The 21971-nt window shown below is 43.0% G+C and overlaps 1 protein-coding gene across 6 annotated transcripts in view; it reads left to right on the top strand.

The window, feature by feature from the left end:
• LOC120986083 (NACHT, LRR and PYD domains-containing protein 12-like) overlaps positions 1 to 21971 on the top strand; it is a 285272-nt gene that overhangs the window by 191200 nt on the left and 72101 nt on the right. For 4 of the 6 annotated variants that reach the window (XM_040414414.1, XM_040414413.1, XM_040414411.1 and 1 more), the window contains one exon: positions 18775 to 18945. The exons of the other annotated variants lie outside the window; for them this stretch is intronic. In XM_040414414.1, the coding sequence (XP_040270348.1) occupies positions 18775 to 18945 (171 nt within the window). The remainder of the gene's footprint in view (positions 1 to 18774; positions 18946 to 21971) is intronic. 6 annotated transcript variants of the gene reach the window in all.

The following is a 21971-nucleotide window of genomic DNA, read 5'->3' as shown; positions in this document are numbered from 1 at the left end:
AGCACCTATTGAGTGCCATCATTTCTGCTGCCCTGGAGCTGATCCAGCTTTTTCTAGTTGAAGAAATAGCTAAAATGACAATAAAAGGAGAAGTTATCATTATGGGAGATTTCAATCTTCCAGATATAAACTGGAAAACCAAAATAGCAAGTTCTACCAGGAGTACAGATATTCTAAATTCCCTACTGGGGTTATCTCTACAACAAGTGGTTGAGGAGCCAACCCGGAGGGAGGCCATTTTGGATTTGGTATTCACAAACGGGGATTCGGTATATGATGTCATTGTAGGCGAAACCTTGGGATCTAGTGATCACCAGTCAGTGTGGTTTAATATAAGAACTGTGAAAGAGTCCCACCACACAAAAACAAAAGTTTTAGATTTTAGAAAAACAGACTTTTCAAAAATGAAATTAGTCATAAATGAGTCCTTATCAGACTGGAACGGATTACATGGAGTCCAGGAGAAATGGGACTACTTAAAAGGTGCATTATTGAAGGCAACAGAAAATTGCATTAGACTTGTCAGTAAAAGCAAAAAAAGGAGGAGACCACTGTGGTACTCAGCAGAAGTGGCCCAAATCATTAAAAATAAAAAGCTAGCATTTTGTAATTATAAAAAAACCCAGAGCAATGAAGATAAGGAAATCTACAAGATTAGGCAGAGAGAGGCCAAGCAAGTTATAAGAACTTCTAAAGCGCAGGCAGAAGAAAAACTAGCTCAGTCTATGAAAAAAGGGGATAAGACATTCTTCAGATATATAAATGAAAAAAGGAAATTAAAACAAGGAATAACTAAATTAAAAACAAAGGACGGAAGGTATGTAGAAGAGAATAAAGGGCTAGCCGACTGCCTTAATGAATACTTCTGTTCAGTTTTTACAAAAGAAAAAGGAGAAGGACCTCCACTAGAAAGAATGACTAACAAATCGTTTGATGCATGTATCTTTACAGAGGAAGATGTTCTAAGTTTGCTGTCTAAGGTGAAGACAAATAAGTCACAGGGGCCTGATGAGATACACCCAAAATTATTAAAAGAGCTTAGTGGTGAGCTGGCAAAACCGTTAACAGATTTATTTAACCAATCATTAGTAACAGGAGTCGTCCCGGAAGATTGGAAATTGGCAAATGTCGTGCCCATTCACAAGAAAGGTAGTAGGGAGGAATCGAGCAACTATAGACCAGTGAGTCTGACATCAATAGTAGGCAAATTAATGGAAACCCTATTAAAGGATAGGATTGTGGAACATCTAAAATCCCATGGATTGCAAGATGAAAAACAACATGGGTTTACTTCAGGGAGATCATGTCAAACAAATCTTATAGATTTTTTTGACTGGGTGAATAAAATAATAGACGGTGGAGGTGCAGTAGACATCGCATATCTAGATTTTAGTAAGGCTTTTGACACTGTCCCACATAGAAGACTTATCAATAAACTGCAGTCATTGAGCATGGACTCCCATATTGTTGAGTGGATTAGGCAGTGGCTGAGTGACAGACAACAGAGGGTTGTAGTCAATGGAGAACATTCAAAACAAGGTCATGTTACCAGTGGGGTTCCACAGGGATCTGTACTGGGACCGATTTTGTTTAATATCTTCATAAGTGATATTGCAAAAGGCCTCGCTGGTAAGGTTTGTCTTTTTGCTGATGACACAAAGATATGTAACAGGGTTGATGTTCCTGGAGGGAAACGCCAAATGGAAAAGGATTTAGGAAAACTAGAAGAATGGTCAGAACTCTGGAAACTGAAATTTAATGTAGATAAGTGCAAGATAATGCACCTGGGGCGTAAAAACCCAAGGGCAGAATATAGAATATTTGACACAGTCCTGACCTCAGTATCTGAGGAAAGGGATTTAGGAGTAATTATTTCAGAAGACTTAAAGGTGGGAAGACAATGTAATAGGGCAGCACGAAATGCCAGCAGAATGCTTGGATGTATAGGGAGAGGTATAAGCAGTAGAAAGAGTGAAGTGCTTATGCCGCTGTACAGAACACTGGTGAGACCTCACTTGGAGTATTGTGCGCAGTACTGGAGGCCATATCTCCAGAAGGATATAGATACTCTAGAGAGAGTTCAGAGAAGAGCTACTAAACTAGTACATGGATTGCAGGATAAAACTTACCAGGAAAGGTTAAAGGACCTTAATATGTATAGCTTGGAAGAAAGAAGAGACAGAGGGGATATGATAGAAACTTTTAAATACATAAAGGGAATCAACTCGGTAAAGGAAGAGAGCATATTTAAAAGAAGAAAAACTACCACAAGAGGACACAGTTTTAAATTAGAGGGGCAAAGGTTTAAAAGTAATATAAGGAAGTATTACTTTACTGAGAGAGTAGTGGATGCATGGAATAGCCTTCCTGCAGAAGTGGTAGCTGCAAATACAGTGAAGGGGTTTAAGCATGCATGGGATAGGCATAAGGCCATCCTTCATATAAGATAGGGCCGGGGGCTATCCATAGTATTCAGTATATTGGGCAGACTAGATGGGCCAAATGGTTCTTATCTGCCGACACATTCTATGTTTCTATGTTTTCGGGTAGCCGTTAGTCTCTTTTGTGCACCAGTTTTATATTTTTTTTTTTTTGGGTGCAGCTTCTTCTGATTTTTCTTCAGAAGCAGAGGGTCATTTAGAAGACATTGCCCACAAAATATTATTAAAATTAGAACTGCGTGGTTATTCACTTTTTCCTGATTCTACGTGACCTTTCCTTTACAGAATCATACGGACATAAAGCTGTCACTATGATTCTGTAACAATAAGGTCATACAGAGGCACAAAGCATTATCAGTCATAAGTCCAGAACGCACCATCCCTCTCTAACATGGAGCGTGCAAGGAACACGCTCGTGTGAAAGAGCCCTAATGCTTAGTTTTTATTATCAACATGGTCTGTCACCAGTTTTATGCTGCTAGGTTATAACAGCTTCAGCACATGCAAAGTCCCCATATTCATGAACTCAAGGCAGTTCTTTTCCAACTGAATCAGCAGCAGGGGGTGAAAAAAGCCAGGAGCTCATGAATATTCATGACTCATCATAATGCACTGGAGCTGGTCAATTAAACAAAGTGATTAATTATGAGCAAAGTTATGGAAAATTTGATTCGGCTGCTTTGCCGAATTTCACAAACAAACTTGTTTCATGACGAATTACTTTGTCACAAAGCGCATTTCTTTGTATGTAGTGGGTGCAGTGATGGGGAACCGCGATTGCACTACCCCCTCTCATTGAACCTTTCAGATGCTGCATTCATCGCCGATCCCGGCATCTGAGAATAAGGCCTCATGCACACGACCGTTTTTTTTGCGGTCTGCAAAAACGGGTTCCGTTTTTCCGTGATCCGTGTCCGTTTTTTCTTCCGTGGGTCTTCCTTGATTTTTGGAGAATCCACGGACATGAAGGAGAGTAAAAAAAAAAATCGTTTTGGTGTCCGCTTGGCCGTGCGGACCCAAACGGATCCGTCCTGACTTACAATGCAAGTCAATGGGGACGGATCCATTTGACGTTGACACAATATGGTGCAATTGCAAACGGATCCGTCCCCCATTGACTTTCAATGTAAAGTCAGGAGTCCCTATTATACCATCGGATCGGAGTTTTCTCCAATCCGATGGTATATTTTAACTTGAAGCGTCCCCATCACCATGGGAATGCCTCTGTTAGAATATACCATCGGATTTGAGTTCGATCGTGAAAATCAAATCCGACAGTATATTCTAACACAGAGGTGTTCCCATAGTGATGGGGACGCTTCAAGTTAGAATATACTAAGAACTTTGTACATGACTGCCCCCTGCTGCCTGGCAGCACCCGATCTCTTACAGGGGGCTGTGATCCGCACAATTAACCCCTCAGGTGCAGCACCTGAGGAGTTAATTGTGCGTATCATAGCCCCCTGTAAGAGATCAGGTGCTGCCAGGCAGGAGGGGGCACACCCCCCTCCCTCCCCTGTATTACATTCATTGGTGGCCAGTGCGGCCTCACCTCTCCCCCCCCCTAGTTAAAATCACGTTCCCCCATCATTGGTGGCCAGTGCGGCCTCACCTCTCCCCACCCCTAGTTAAAATCACGTTCAAATCCCCCATCATTGGTGGCCAGTGCGGCCTCACCTCTCCCCCCCTAGTTAAAATCACGTTCCCCTATCATTGGTGGCAGCGGAGAGTTCCAACCAGGACGCTACTGCAGTCCTGGTTGCCATGGTTACTTAGCAATTTTTAAAAGCATTATAATTACCTTCGCTGTCTGTGACCGGCCGGGCGCTCCTCTTACTGGTAAGTGAAAGGTCTGTGCGGCGCATTGCTTATAGCACAGACCTGTCACTTACTTGTAGGACCTATCACAGACATCACAGGTAAGTATAATGCTTCTAAAAATTGCTAAGTAACCATGGCAACCAGGACTGCAGTAACGTCCTGGTTGCCATGGTTACCGATCGGAGCCCCAGCGATTAAACTGGCACTCCGATCGGAACTTTCCGCTGCCACCAATGATGGGGGAACGTGATTTTAACTGGGGGGGGGGGAGAGGTGAGGCTGCACTGGCCAACAATGATGGGGGAACGTGATTTTAACTAGGGGGGGGGAGAGATGAGGCCGCACTGGCCACCAATGATGGGGGAACGTGATTTTAACTAGGGGGGGGAGGTGAGGCCGCACTTGCCACCAATGATAAGGGATTCGGAACGTGATTTTAACTAGGGGGGGGGAGAGGCGAGGTCGCACTGGCCACCAATGATGGGGGATTCGGAACGTGATTTTAACTAGGGGGGGGAGAGGTGAGGCCGCACTGGCCACCAATGATAGGGGAACGTGATTTTAACAAGGGGGGGAGGAGAGGTGAGGCCGCACTGGCCACCAATGATGGGGGATTCGGAACGTGATTTTAATTAGGGGGGGGAGAGGTGAGGCCGCACTGGCCACCAATGATGGGGGGGTGATTTTAATTAGGGAGGGGGGGAGAGGGGAGGCCGCACTGGCCACCAATGAGTTAAATACAGGGGAGGGGGGTCTGCCCCCTCCTGCCTGGAGGCACCTGATCTCTTACAGGGGGCTATGATACACACAATTAACCCCTCAGGTGCGACACCTGATGGGTTAATTGTGCGGATCACAGCCCCTTGTGAAAGATCGGGTGCTGCTAGGCAGCAGGGGGCAGTCATGTACAGTCGTGGCCAAAAGTTTTGAGAATTACATAAATATTGGAAATTGGAAAAGTTGCTGCTTAAGTTTTTATAATAGCAATTTGCATATACTCCAGAATCTTATGAAGAGGGATCAGATGAATTGCATAGTCCTTCTTTGCCATGAAAATTAACTTAATCCCAAAAAAAACTTTCCACTGAATTTCATTGCTGTCATTAAAGGACCTGCTGAGATCATTTCAGTAATCGTCTTGTTAACTCAGGTGAGAATGTTGACAAGCACAAGGCTGGAGATCATTATGTCAGGCTGATTGGGTTAAAATGGCAGACTTGACATGTTAAAAGGAGAGTGATGCTTGAAATCATTGTTCTTCCATTGTTAACCATGGTGACCTGCAAAGAAACGCGTGCAGCCATCATTGCGTTGCATAAAAATGGCTTCACAGGCAAGGATATTGTGGCTACTAAGATTGCACCTCAATCAATAATTTATAGAATCATCAAGAACTTCAAGGAAAGAGGTTCAATTCTTGTTAAGAAGGCTTCAGGGCGTCCAAGAAAGTCCAGCAAGCGCCAGGATCGTCTCCTAAAGAGGATTCAGCTGCGGGATCGGAGTGCCACCAGTGCAGAGCTTGCTCAGGAATGGCAGCAGGCAGGTGTGAGCGCATCTGCACGCACAGTGAGGCGAAGACTTTTGGAAGATGGCCTGGTGTCAAGAAGGGCAGCAAAGAAGCCACTTCTCTCCAAAAAAAACATCAGGGACAGATTGATCTTCTGCAGAAAGTATGGTGAATGGACTGCTGAGGACTGGGGCAAAGTCATATTCTCCGATGAAGCCTCTTTCCGATTGTTTGGGGTATCTGGAAAAAGATTCAAGGTTAAGGGCGAGCACTCAACAATTGGACCACAATATCATAGTATATAAAATTTAATTAAATCACAATAATACAACGCGTATTTAATTAATAAAATCTGCAATAACATATAAAATCTGTAGACATAAAATACTGAATGCCACAAGTGAAGGTAAATGGTAATGAGAGTCCCTTAATGTCCAAAATCACTGGTATATAAGAAATCTGAACCACAGATAACTGCACTTGAAGTCCAGTGCGCACACTGAAGTTGCTAGAAATAGCAGATTCTTGCGTGCTATTGTTATACTTCCGAATCCAATGCGCATGTAAGTATAGCAATAAGATTGTAAACCCTAGATAGCTGCACTTGAAGTCCAGTGCGCACACTGAAGCTGCTGGAAGTAACAAATTCTTGCGCGCTATTGTTATACTTCCGAGTCCAATGCGCATATAAGTATAGCAATGAGATTGTGAGCTCTTGCGCACTAGTAATTGGCAGTGGAGCCAAACGAACTCCTGCTTGCGTAACAACACGTGTCCTTGAGTACAGGTTTGTACAATGGATATATACGCTTATTCAAATGATTAGCCCGTCACATAAAGATCTCGACCGGAGTCTTCCTACCTTCCCATCGGTACGTCTCGCAAATACCTCTATAGACGTGCAAGGTAGATGAGCGGCATGGAACGCTCCCGGCCTCTCGCTTGTGGTTCCTGTCGTTAGTTAGTCCCAGATCTCGCGGTATTTTAAATGTGATCTGTGTCCGGACGTCGGAGAGCAGAAATTAGCAAATTCTGTGCTCTGCGTATTGAATATCCAACTTCATCTGTTAGAATATAGTTTGCATGGCCATGCATAAGGTGCGGAGGTGCTGTTTCAACAGGTGTGCGGCCCAGACGCGTTTCGGGAATCCTTTTCCCTTCGTCAGTGGTACAGCATCACCTGTAAGCCTCCGTCTTTTATATCGTAGATGAGCACCAAAACCTGGATCGCTGGATTCACTTGGAACATTAAGAAATCGCATGTGTTTTTATTGTGCGTTTTCAGTGCGGTTTTTTCGGGAGTATGCGTTTTTTCATGATATAGATTCCTTCTTACATTCTATAAAGCTGGTGTGCACCCAATTTGTTATTACTCATTGCCTATGTAAGTTATTAGCAATTTTCTAAATCTCCAATATAAAAACATATAAACATATAATATTATCATTTTTCTGAATCTTCAGCATAAAATCAAGGTGAATTATCTATATGCTGTCTGAGTCTATATGCTTATTGGTGCAATTAATCATTTATGGCTTCATTACTGTATAAAATATCAATATAAAATCTATAATATATAATGTATATAATATATGACAAATAAATCTAAGATATATAAAATCCCTATTGTATATCACCGACTATATAGTGGCAATATAGACCTTTATTGATATAAAAATAAAAATGCAAATAAAAACAAGATAAAAATACTAATACAATTCTTAAAAATACTACTCATTGTAGATGGTGGTAAAATGTATAAAAATAAGAGGTTGAGAGGCTGATTCAAAATGCACAATCTGGTTTTGTTGGAGATGTACAGATATGGGGATCCTAACTATGTTTGGTTATGATGTATAAGACTGGGGGCCCACGTCCGAATCCACGACTCAGTGTCGATAAACGGCCTGACTGAGTCGCAAGAGTCGGAACGGGGGCACCCAGTCTATAGAAACCCCAAAATTTCTAGTTCGGCATTCAAACCCACTGGCAACAATGATCCAAATTGGTATATATGTCTGGATTCTGTCCTTGACATCTGTTTGATATAGTTGCCACCACACCAGTGTTTGTTTACCTTTTCCAGTGCCATAAACACCAGGCCTGAGGGATCTTTATTGTGTATGTCTTTGTAATGTTTAGATAGACAGTGTTTTTCATACCCCTTTCGTATGTTGGCTATATGTTCAGCCATCCTGGTTTTCATAGGACGTTTGGTTCTGCCTATGTACTGTCTCCTACAAGGGCACTGGATTAGGTAAATAACTCCTGTCGTGTTGCAAGTCAGACAATCCTTAATATCCCATATGTGGTTATTTTGTGTTGAGGAGATTGTAGTAGTCTTCCTGAATGCGGGATTGACCTTGCAGGCCATGCATTTCCCACATTTGAAAAAACCTTTTAGATTCATCCAAGTGCCCAAAATTGTATTCTCATTTTTCGATACTTTAGATTTTTTAATCGATGGGGCTATTTTTAGGCCTAAATTAGGTGCCTTGGTGAATACTAGTGCCGGCGTGGTTGGTAAAAGATGGCCTATCCTTTTATCATTTAGAATATGGTGCCAGTGGGTTTTAATAATTTTTTGTAACCGTTTGGAGCTATTATTAGATGGAAGGACAATTTTATTGTTGATGACCTCACTGCCTTGTGTTCCTTCAATCATTGGTTCCTTATTTATAAAGAAGGTACTCCTATCTAGTTTCCTGTTTTTTTCTAATGCTGTGTTAATCACTATTTCAGGGTATTGTCTTTCCATAAATTGTTCCCTCATTTTGGCCGCTTCTTGTTCAAAATCTAAATCCTGTGTGCAGTTTCTTCTTATTCTGCGGAATTGACCGTATGGGACATTTATCAACCAGGTCGGCAAATGACAGCTGGAAAACTGTATAAAACTATTTGTCGAGGTAGGTTTTGAAAATGTATTACAGATATATCTTTGTTCTACTCTTTTTATTTTCAAATCCAAAAATTCTATCTCCTCTATAATGTTTGCAGTGAATCTCAAGTTTAACTGATTCTGATTGATTTCTTCCAAGAACGAATCAAGTTCTTCTCTGCTTTTTTTCCAAATAAAGATGACATCATCTATAAATCTCCACCATAGGACCAGATCCCCCCCCCAGCCTGGGCTCAATGATGTTATATTCCCATTCTGCCAAAAACAAATTTGCATAGCTGGGGGCGAATCTGGTCCCCATGGCGGTCCCACATTTCTGCAGATAAAAATTTTCCTCAAAGTAAAAATAATTGTGGGTCAAAATGTACCTTATACCTTCTAGGATAAATTCTATACATGTCTTGTCAATTGTGCCATCTCTTCTTAGTTGTTCCCCTACTTCTAGTATACCTTGTTGATGGTCAATCACTGTGTACAGTGACTGAACATCAAGTGTACCCATAATCCAACCTGGTTCAGTTTGCATTTCTTCCAATATTTTTATAATGTGGGTTGTATCTTTAATATAAGAAACTGTTTTTTTGACTACCGATTGTATCTGAACATCTATGTATTTAGACAAATTAGAAGATATTGAACCGATACCCGAGACTATCGGTCGACCCGGCGGTTTGTCCAGACTTTTATGCACTTTGGGGAGACAATAGAAGACTGGTAGTCTCCTTTGTGTCCCCAAAATGAAATCATACTCCTGTTTGGTAATTATTGAAAGTTCGAGACCATTCTTACATAATAGTTTTAGATCCTGCTCAAAGCCATCTAGGGGGTCATTTTTCAACTGCATGTACGTCTCAGTATCTGTTAGTTGTCGTAGACATTCTTCATTATAGTCTGATATATTTAGGACAACCAATGCTCCTCCCTTATCTGCGGGTCGTATAGTGATGGCTTCATTTTTTTGTAACTGTTTAATAGCCTGGTACTCTTGTCTCGTCAAATTACCCTGGCATATAGATCCTGTTCTTAATTTACGTATATCTTCTTCTACATTTCTTTGAAAGGTGGCCATTTCTGCACTGATTTCATTCCTAGGAAAGAATGTGGACTTATTTTTCAATGTGGGTTTGCTCTGGTCCGTGGAAGTATTTTTCATTATTGGGTTTTTTAGAAAGTGGTTTTTTTAAACAGATATTTCTTATATATTTTTGGATCCCTATATATGCAGAGAATCTGTCTATTTTTTCCGTAGGAGCAAATTTCAGACCCTTTTCTAATAATTTTATTTGTGACTGAGTGAAATTACTTGAACTTGGCTATTTTCTGTCTGGTAATTCCTTTGGGGATTTAGATGTTAAATAATAAACATCTAAATATTGAAATAATAAACAGAAAAGGAAAGAAACATTCTTTCCTAGGAATGAAATCAGTGCAGAAATGGCCACCTTTCAAAGAAATGTAGAAGAAGATATACGTAAATTAAGAACAGGATCTATATGCCAGGGTAATTTGACGAGACAAGAGTACCAGGCTATTAAACAGTTACAAAAAAATGAAGCCATCACTATACGACCCGCAGATAAGGGAGGAGCATTGGTTGTCCTAAATATATCAGACTATAATGAAGAATGTCTACGACAACTAACAGATACTGAGACGTACATGCAGTTGAAAAATGACCCCCTAGATGGCTTTGAGCAGGATCTAAAACTATTATGTAAGAATGGTCTCGAACTTTCAATAATTACCAAACAGGAGTATGATTTCATTTTGGGGACACAAAGGAGACTACCAGTCTTCTATTGTCTCCCCAAAGTGCATAAAAGTCTGGACAAACTGCCGGGTCGACCGATAGTCTCGGGTATCGGTTCAATATCTTCTAATTTGTCTAAATACATAGATGTTCAGATACAACCGGTAGTCAAAAAAACTGTTTCGTATATTAAAGATACAACCCACATTATAAAAATATTGGAAGAAATGCAAACTGAACCAGGTTGGATTATGGGTACACTTGATGTTCAGTCACTGTACACAGTGATTGACCATCAACAAGGTATACTAGCAGTAGGGGAACAACTAAGAAGGGATAGCACAATTGACAAGACATGTATAGAATTTATCCTAGAAGGTATAAGGTACATTTTGACCCACAATTATTTTTACTTTGAGGAAAATTTTTATCTGCAGAAATGTGGGACCGCCATGGGGACCAGATTCGCCCCCAGCTATGCAAATTTGTTTTTGGCAGAATGGGAATATAACATCATTGAGCCCAGGCTGGGGGGGGATCTGGTCCTATGGCGGAGATTTATAGATGATGTCATCTTTATTTGGAAAAAAAGCAGAGAAGAACTTGATTCGTTCTTGGAAGAAATCAATCAGAATCAGTTAAACTTGAGATTCACTGCAAACATTATAGAGGAGACAGAATTTTTGGATTTGAAAATAAAAAGAGTAGAACAAAGATATATCTGTAATACATTTTCAAAACCTACCTCGACAAATAGTTTTATACAGTTTTCCTGGTTGATAAATGTCCCATACGGTCAATTCCGCAGAATAAGAAGAAACTGCACACAGGATTTAGATTTTGAACAAGAAGCGGCCAAAATGAGGGAACAATTTATGGAAAGACAATACCCTGAAATAGTGATTAACACAGCATTAGAAAAAAACAGGAAACTAGATAGGAGTACCTTCTTTATAAATAAGGAACCAATGATTGAAGGAACACAAGGCAGTGAGGTCATCAACAATAAAATTGTCCTTCCATCTAATAATAGCTCCAAACGGTTACAAAAAATTATTAAAACCCACTGGCACCATATTCTAAATGATAAAAGGATAGGCCATCTTTTACCAACCACGCCGGCACTAGTATTCACCAAGGCACCTAATTTAGGCCTAAAAATAGCCCCATCGATTAAAAAATCTAAAGTATCGAAAAATGAGAATACAATTTTGGGCACTTGGATGAATCTAAAAGGTTTTTTCAAATGTGGGAAATGCATGGCCTGCAAGGTCAATCCCGCATTCAGGAAGACTACTACAATCTCCTCAACACAAAATAACCACATATGGGATATTAAGGATTGTCTGACTTGCAACACGACAGGAGTTATTTACCTAATCCAGTGCCCTTGTAGGAGACAGTACATAGGCAGAACCAAACGTCCTATGAAAACCAGGATGGCTGAACATATAGCCAACATACGAAAGGGGTATGAAAAACACTGTCTATCTAAACATTACAAAGACATACACAATAAAGATCCCTCAGGCCTGGTGTTTATGGCACTGGAAAAGGTAAACAAACACTGGTGTGGTGGCAACTATATCAAACAGATGTCAAGGACAGAATCCAGACATATATACCAATTTGGATCATTGTTGCCAGTGGGTTTGAATGCCGAACTAGAAATTTTGGGGTTTCTATAGACTGGGTGCCCCCGTTCCGACTCTTGCGACTCAGTCAGGCCGTTTATCGACACTGAGTCGTGGATTCGGACGTGGGCCCCCAGTCTTATACATCATAACCAAACATAGTTAGGATCCCCATATCTGTACATCTCCAACAAAACCAGATTGTGCATTTTGAATCAGCCTCTCAACCTCTTATTTTTATACATTTTACCACCATCTACAATGAGTAGTATTTTTAAGAATTGTATTAGTATTTTTATCTTGTTTTTATTTGCATTTTTATTTTTATATCAATAAAGGTCTATATTGCCACTATATAGTCGGTGATATACAATAGGGATTTTATATATCTTAGATTTATTTGTCATATATTATATACATTATATATTATAGATTTTATATTGATATTTTATACAGTAATGAAGCCATAAATGATTAATTGCACCAATAAGCATATAGACTCAGACAGCATATAGATAATTCACCTTGATTTTATGCTGAAGATTCAGAAAAATGATAATATTATATGTTTATATGTTTTTATATTGGAGATTTAGAAAATTGCTAATAACTTACATAGGCAATGAGTAATAACAAATTGGGTGCACACCAGCTTTATAGAATGTAAGAAGGAATCTATATCATGAAAAAACGCATACTCCCGAAAAAACCGCACTGAAAACGCACAATAAAAACACATGCGATTTCTTAATGTTCCAAGTGAATCCAGCGATCCAGGTTTTGGTGCTCATCTACGATATAAAAGACGGAGGCTTACAGGTGATGCTGTACCACTGACGAAGGGAAAAGGATTCCCGAAACGCGTCTGGGCCGCACACCTGTTGAAACAGCACCTCCGCACCTTATGCATGGCCATGCAAACTATATTCTAACAGATGAAGTTGGATATTCAATACGCAGAGCACAGAATTTGCTAATTTCTGCTCTCCGACGTCCGGACACAGATCACATTTAAAATACCGCGAGATCTGGGACTAACTAACGACAGGAACCACAAGCGAGAGGCCGGGAGCGTTCCATGCCGCTCATCTACCTTGCACGTCTATAGAGGTATTTGCGAGACGTACCGATGGGAAGGTAGGAAGACTCCGGTCGAGATCTTTATGTGACGGGCTAATCATTTGAATAAGCGTATATATCCATTGTACAAACCTGTACTCAAGGACACGTGTTGTTACGCAAGCAGGAGTTCGTTTGGCTCCACTGCCAATTACTAGTGCGCAAGAGCTCACAATCTCATTGCTATACTTATATGCGCATTGGACTCGGAAGTATAACAATAGCGCGCAAGAATTTGTTACTTCCAGCAGCTTCAGTGTGCGCACTGGACTTCAAGTGCAGCTATCTAGGGTTTACAATCTTATTGCTATACTTACATGCGCATTGGATTCGGAAGTATAACAATAGCACGCAAGAATCTGCTATTTCTAGCAACTTCAGTGTGCGCACTGGACTTCAAGTGCAGTTATCTGTGGTTCAGATTTCTTATATACCAGTGATTTTGGACATTAAGGGACTCTCATTACCATTTACCTTCACTTGTGGCATTCAGTATTTTATGTCTACAGATTTTATATGTTATTGCAGATTTTATTAATTAAATACGCGTTGTATTATTGTGATTTAATTAAATTTTATATACTATGATATTGTGGTCCAATTGTTGAATGCTCGCCCTTAACCTTGAATCTTGCTACAATTATTACTAGAGGTTGGGTGTTCCTCTATATTGGGTTAGAAGCACCTATTCCAGAACCCTGCCTGAAGTGAGCCACCATTTTTGAGTTTGTTGATTTATCTGGAAAAAGGCTTGTCCGGAGAAGAAAAGGTGAGTGCTACCATCAGTGCTGTGTCATGCCAACAGTAAAGCATCCTGAGACCATTCATGTGTGGGGTTGCTTCTCATCCAAGGGAGTGGGCTCACTCACAATTTTGCCCAAAAACACAGCCATGAATAAAGAATGGTACCAAAACACCCTTCAACAGTAACTTCTTCCAACAATCCAACAACAGTTTGGTGAAGAACAATGCATTTTCCAGCACGATGGAGCACCGTGCCATAAGGCAAAAGTTATAACTAAGTGGCTCGGGGACCAAAACGTTTACATTTTGGGTCCATGGCCTGGAAACTCCCCAGATCTTAATCCCATTGAGAACTTGTGGTCAATCCTCAAGAGGCGGGTGGACAAACAAAAACCCACTAATTCTGACAAACTCCAAGAAGTGATTATGAAAGAATGGGTTGCTATCAGTCAGGAATTGGCCCAGAAGTTGATTGAGAGCATGCCCAGTCGAATTGCAGAGGTCCTGAAAAAGAAGGGCCAACACTGCAAATACTGACTCTTTGCATAAATGTCATGTAATTGTCGATAAAAGCCTTTGAAACGTATGAAGTGCGTGTAATTATATTTCACTACATCACAGAAACAACTGAAACAAAGCAGTTTAGCAGCAAACTTTGTGAAAACTAATATTTGTGTCATTCTCAAAACTTTTGGCCACGACTGTACACAGTTCTCAATATATTCTAACTTGAAGCGTCCCCTTCACTATGGGAATGCCTCTGTGTTAGAATATACTGTCGGATATGAGTTTTCACAAAGTGAAAACTCATATCTGAAAAAGCTTTTATGCAGACGGATCTGAGATCCGTCTGTGTGAAAGTTGCCTATGGCCACGGATCACGGACGTGGATGTCAATCTTGTGTGCATCCGTGTTTTTTCACGGACCCATTGACTTGAATGGCTCCGTGAACCGTTGTCCATCAAAAAAATAGGACAGGTCATATTTTTTGGACGGACAGGAAACACGGATCACGGCCGCGGATGAACAACGGTGCATTCTCCGAGTTTTCAACGGACCCATTGAAAGTCAATAGGTCCGCAGAAAATCACGGAAAACGGAACAACGGCCACGGATGCACACAACGGCCGGCTGTCTATGCAGTATTCTCAGGTCTGCGCAGGAAGAACACGTGCTCTGGTGAAGTCACTTTGCTGTTCACATTGCACAGCATTCCCGTTAGTCCTAGATATAAGAATGCTTAATACCATCATTTCATTCATTGTAAAGAGGAAACTGTTTTGCATTACTTTATTTTACAACTGTTAAAGATGTGGCCTATATAGGGATTCTCTGGGGAAAAAGATTTTTGGCAAGTGCCCGCAGCCTGCCTCTCTAAACAGATGATTCATGCTTACCTGCTCCCCGCCACTTTGGTTCTCCACACTGCCGTCTGCATGTCCATGTTCTGTTCTCCGCTGTGTTTACATCTGGCACAGTGTGGCCATAGTAGTATGCTCTGCTGCAGCCAATGACTGGCTTCAGCAGTGACATGGCCACAAACAGCATGTCATTGCATGTCATTGGCAGAAGCAGAGCACTTGACTTTGCCCATGCTGTGGTGCATATAAACATTGCAGGGAACGGAAAAAATCTCACTCCAGGAAGAGGGTGGAGTAGGAAAACTAGAGTCACTTTTCTACACACAAGTGTTAGGTTTAAACATAAGACAAATTTATCAAACATGAGTCATTTGATAAATGTGGCATAATGTACTGTACACCAGGGATGCTCAACCTGCGGCCCTCCAGCTCTTGTAAAACTACAACTCCCATCATAACCTCCTGTAGGCTCGTAGCTGTAGGCTGTCCGGGCATGCTGGAAGTGGTAGTTTTGCAACAGCTGGAGGGACACAGGCTCTAGCAAAACTGACTTCAAATATTCAAAGAGCTATAACTTTTTTTAAATTCCAGCTGATTAAGCCATATGAGGGCTTGTTTTTAGCAGGACAGGTTGTAGTTATTAATGGAACCATTTTGGGGTATAGATAACTAACTGATTAAGTTTTATTAGGCTACTTTCACACTGCCGTTCAGAGCGGGTCCGTCTGATGTCTGCACAGACGGATCCGCTCCTATAATGCAGACGTTTGTATCCGTTCAGAACGGATCCGTCTGCATTATAACTTCTAAGTGTGAAAGTAGCCTGAACGGATCCGTCCAGACTTTACATTGAAAGTCAATGGGGGACGGATCCGTTTGACGATTGAGCCATATTATGTCATCTTCAAACGGATCCGTCCCCATTGACTTACATTGTAAGTCTGGACGGATCCGCTTGCCTCCGCACGGCCAGGCGGACACCCGAACGCTGCAAGCAGCGTTCAGGTGTCCGCTTGCTGAGCGGAGCAGAGGCTGAACGCCGCCAGACTGATGCATTCTGAGCGGATCCGCGTCCACTGAGAATGCATTAGGGCTGGACGGATGCGTTCGGGGCCGCTTGTGAGCCCCTTCAAACGGAGCTCACGAGCGGACACCCGAACGCAGGTGTGAAAGTAGCCTTAACTATATCGGGGGGGATGTTGAGTTTTTACATTGTATATTTTGCAACATTTAATTTGCTGCATAAATAAAATTCCATAACATAACATGAGCTGGTACCAAATATATGAAGGGAACTTTATTTAGCAATTTTTTCATTGAAAAACTTTTTTTTTTTTAATGTGTCTTTTATAACCCCTTAAGGACTGAGTGATTTTCAGGGTTTTTTTTGTTAAAATATTTACTTTGTTATTTTTAAGTTCACATAGTCATATGAGGGTTTTGCATACTATACAGTGGGAATCTGGAAACAAATTCCAAACGGAGTGGAACTGGAAAAAAATTAGATTCTGCCAGTTTTATGGCGTTCCCTATGCAGTAAAACTGATCTGTTCTCTTCATTCTCCGGGTCAGTACGATTACAGTGATACCACATTTATATAGTTTTAGGGATGTAGTTAGTTAGTAGAGTAGTAGGATGTAGAGTAGTTAGCCGCGCGTGCGCACTGGTCCATCATTTTTCCCTACACTCTAACCGCTGCTGAAATTTCCCTACCGTCGTTGTGTGCCTGCGCAGCGCGGCACGACACACCTCCAGCACACCTCCTTCCAAAGCTGGGAACGTCATGTTCGGTGCAGCCGCGGCACAACAGGAAGTGACGAGGCTAAGGAAATTCGTTAGAACACCGGCAGGTGGAGAAGAACATTTGCATATGGATTATGTCAGCCAGTTTAATAGGGATAATTGTGGTGGCAGAAACCTTTTAAGGGTGGGTTCACACTTGCGTTCTGGCATTCTGCTATAGGTTCTGATTATAATGGAACGCACAGACGGAATGCAAAAAGGAAACCTTTAAGAGGCATTCTGTTTTGATCCGTCATAGTAGAAGTCTATGGGAAATCATAACGGATCCTGTCGACAGTACTTTGTTTTCCATCATGCATAACGGAAACCAGACGTATCCGTTATACTTGCCCATAGACTTCTATTGTGACGTATCAAAACGGAATGCCTCTTAAAGGTTTCCGTTTTTCATTCTGTCTGGGTATTCAGTTATAAATGGATTGGAGCCTATAACGGAAAGCCAGAACGCAAGTGTAAACCCACCCTTATTTGCTTGTATACAGTAATTTTGGTACTGGCAATTGATGGTGCGGGCAGCGGGTGTGCCCGCATCATAATTGCAACATAAAATAACAAAGTTGCAGAAAGGAAAACTACAACTCCCAGCAGGTCCTGAAGGTTTGCATCTGACAAGGCATGCTGGGAGTTGTACTTTCCAAGGGGGGGAGGCACTAAAATGTGCAAAATATTTTTTTAATAGTATTTTAACAGTTATTACGGTATTACCTATCTGGACTGCCTGGACTAGCCTGAGACAGAGAGCGTGACATCCACTGCCTCTATCTGTCTTGCTCACAGGCAGGAGGCAGCGGGCTAATTGCTGGGCACCCACGGCACACTATAAACCTGCCGCTGCGCTCTGCAGACTCTAGGGCGCGGCGGGGAACCTTACTGGCTGCGTGCCTGCGCTGCGTAGGGATGCCATGTATGGAGAGCGCAGCGCAGGCACGTCACGTATGAGGAGGTGGGGCCCACGATGGTGGAAGGTGGGCCCAGTTGCACTAAGCAACGCTGCAGGGGAGCGGTCTGGAGAAGAGGCGCTAGGCACTTGCGGCCAGGGCAAGTGAAGTGGCGAGGTGAATGATCATGGATCAGTCATCTCGCCATGACGCCACTTATATGACAAGTCTGAGGAGTCACTGTTGTGCTCATTGAAGTGGCAGGCAGCGGTGCTGGCCAGCGGGAAGCTGAAGAGTTGCCTGCCGCACTAATCATTATGAATGAAAATGCCAGGGGCCCACCGAGGGTTTCCCCGGCTCCCCAGTGGGCCAGTCCGAGCCTGGCCACAATAGATGGTCAAGGAAGGAGAATGGAGGCCACAATAGATGGTGGAGGAAGGAGAATGGAGGCCACAGGGGCCGCAGACTGAGGGCCTCAATAGATGGAGAAGGGGGGGGCTCAGCAGCTGATGACGCTGACACAAGTTCCTCCAGCTTTATGACTCTTGTACATTCATGTGCTGCCATCATCACTGATTTATGACATGCCATAAAGTGAGGACACTCCTCAGGGTTCTGGATTTCTAGGACATGGACATATCATATAGCTGCCGCCATTACTGACATCCACCACACACCAGAGGCGGCTTCTAGTGATGACATTTATGGATTTTACTAACAGCCGGGGACATTTTCTGTCCACAGTCACAATCTACAGATTTTATACTAACGCTCTGTGGACGCCTCACCCACATCTCATCTTCTTATTCTTACAGTTTGCGTGATAATGATCTACCAGACACTTCCTGCATCCAATTGGCATCTGTAATAAGGAATAACCTGTCTCTGAAGATACTTGTCCTGTCTAAGAACCGTCTGTCTGGTCCTCACTTCAGTGACTTGATGGAAGCTCTGTCCAGTCCGGCCTGCAGGATAGAGACATTACGGTGAGTATAAGAGAGGTGTACAGGACTGAGACATGTGGGGCACAAGTTATACATGGATTTTATTCTATTTAATGCTCCGCACCATTGTTATGTCTATGAGATAAACTGCTGACTAGGGTTGTCACGATACCAAAATTTTGATTCAATTTCGATACCATAAAAAAGTATTGCGATACTCTATACCAGTGGTGCCCAACCATTTTTCATCTGAGGGCCGCACTAGACATGGTATAAATTTCGCGGACCAGAATCAGGTACCTTTGCCAGAAAGAAAAGCAAACACTGTGAGGGGGCACGTGTGAGCATTACTAAAATACAAAATACGTAGGCCTACACTTGTTCAAATCTGCGTTGGAAGCTGCGTTTGGAACCTCTGTTGCAGATTCTGTCGAAAGACCAGACAAAAAAGCCTTACATGCAGTACTTTTGTGTCCGGTAAAAAGACAGGATCCCGAACGGAAACTGAACAGATCCCATCATAGTCGGTGGAGTCTGAGCTGCTTCCATGTGGGGTGACAGGAGGAAGGAGAAGCAGGGTCAATATTGAGGTGACAGGAGGAGGGGGGAGCAGGGTCATATCACGGCGGACAGAATCTAAGATACACAGATAACTAAACAAACAAGTTTCTAGGCGAGAAGCTGGGGATAAGGTCACCTCCTAGCAAATCTCTAACAGCTCTCCCTATACTGCTAAGCCCACAGTCAGACCCTTAAGGTGGGAATAATGTGTCCTCGTGCCTGGGCTGAAAATACCCTAGAATCCCTGAGATGGTGAAAGGGGAAAAGGGGCAGCCTGCTCCCTCAGAACATGGAGGGGACAGACGTCACTCAAACAGCCTAGACAGCAAACCAAAGAAATCAGAAACCAACTTATCTTATCAGAGCAGGAACAGCCAATCCTTCCTTCTTTGCTTCCACAGCCTGACAGAAGCTATAACCAGCACGGAACCCTGGGAGTGAGAGTAATTTAAACCAACGACCCCACCCAGAGCACCTGAAGGGAGGCGGATCTAGCACGACTCCAAAACAAAACAAATGACTAGACACGTGCTGCTAATCTGGCAGACCTCCGCACATAGTCTGAGCAGGGCATGACAGTACCCCCCCTTCTACGGGTGACCTCCGGACACCCTGGACCAACCTTATCCGGGTGGGATCTGTGAAAAGCCCTAACCAGTCGGCTGGCACTGACATCCAGCGCCGGAACCCACATCCTTTCCTCAGGGCCGTATCCCCTCCAGTGTACCAGGTACTGAAGGGAACCCCGAAGAACTCTAGAGCCAAGAACCCTGGAGATCTCGAACTCTAAATTTCCATCGACCAGAACAGGAGGAGGGGGCAATGGCGATGGTTATTTTTTCAATAAAGACCTGTGGAATACATCATGGATCCTTCAAGTCTGCGGAAGATCCAGCCGAAACGCTACTGGATTGATCACGCAGATATTTTGTACGGACCAATAAATCTTGGACCCAGTTTCCAAGATGGCACTCTCAGTTTAATATTTTTAGTGGACAACCACACCAGCTCACCCACACACAGGTCCGGACCAGTCACACGTCTCTTGTCAGCCATTCGCTTATACCACTCACCCATCTTCTCCAAATTCACTTGGATCCTCCGCCAGATAGAAGACAAGGCATAAGAAAATCTCTCCTCCTCTGGCATCCCAGAGGAACTAGTCCCAGAAAAGGTACCAAACTGAGGATGAAAACCGTATGCGCCATAAAATGGCGACTTACCCGTGGACTCCTGCATACGGTTATTCAAAGCAAACTCTGCTAGGGACAAGAATGAGGACCAGTCCTCCTGATTCTCAGCCACAAAGCACCTCAAGTAGGTCTCCAGGTTTTGATTAGTACGCTCTGTCTGTCCATTCGACTGCGGATGAAAAGCCGAAGAGAACGAAAGTTGAATGCCAAGCTGAGAGCAGAACGCCCTCCAGAACCTGGAGACAAACTGCGTGCCCCTATCAGAAACCACATCCGAAGGAATACCATGCAATTTCACGATATTATCAACAAAAATCTGCGCAATAGTCTTGGCATTGGGCAGACTAGTTAACGATATAAAGTGAGCCATTTTACTAAAACGGTCAACCACCACCAAAATTACTGTTTTCCCGGAGGAACTCGGCAGATCCGTAATAAAGTCCATAGACAAGTGCGTCCAAGGACGAGACGGAATAGGCAAATGAAGAAGTGAACCATACGGTCAAGTATGAGCTACCTTTGACCGCGCACAGGTTTCACAAGCTGCCACGTAATCCTCAATGCTCTTACGTAACCCTGGCCACCAGAACCTCCGGGACACAAGGTCACAGGTGGACTTACCACCAGGATGTCCAGCAAGGACAGTATCGTGATGTTCCCTGAATACCTTGTATCGCAGTCCTTCAGGAACAAACAACCTCCCTGGGGGACAAGAACCAGGAGCCCCCTCCTGGGCTCCCAACATCTCCATCTCCAATTCTTGGTACAGAGCGGAGACCACCACCCCATCAGCCAAAATCGGAGCAGGATCCTCTGAATCACACCCCCCAGGAAAACTGCGAGACAACGCATCCGCCTTGACGTTTTTAATCCCCGGGCGAAAAGTAACCACAAAATTGAACCTGGCAAAAAACAGTGACCATCTGGCCTGTCTAGGGTTCAGACGCTTGGCGGATTGAAGGTAAGCCAAGTTCTTATGATCCGTATATACTGTAAAGGGGTGAGACGCCCCCTCCAACCAGTGACGCCATTCCTCAAAGGCCAACTTGATGGCCAGCAACTCCCTATCTCCCACATCATAATTCTTCTCGGCGACCGAGAGCTTCTTGGAAAAAAAAGCACACGAGACCCACTTGCCAGGAGATGAACCCTGCGACAGCACCGCTCCAACCCCCACTTCTGATGCATCAACCTCCACCACGAATGGCTGAGACACATCGGGCTGCACCTGAATGGGAGCAGACGCAAAACACTCCTTAATAGTCGAAAAGGCCTGCAATGCCTCATCCGACCAGACAGAGACGTCGGCGCCCT

This window comes from Bufo bufo, chromosome 1 (genome assembly GCF_905171765.1).
Source record: "Bufo bufo chromosome 1, aBufBuf1.1, whole genome shotgun sequence".
In the NCBI taxonomy this organism is placed as follows: Eukaryota; Metazoa; Chordata; class Amphibia; order Anura; family Bufonidae; genus Bufo; species Bufo bufo.
The sequence above is the reverse complement of the archived record's forward strand: the minus strand, read 5'-3'. Positions and strand labels throughout refer to the sequence as shown.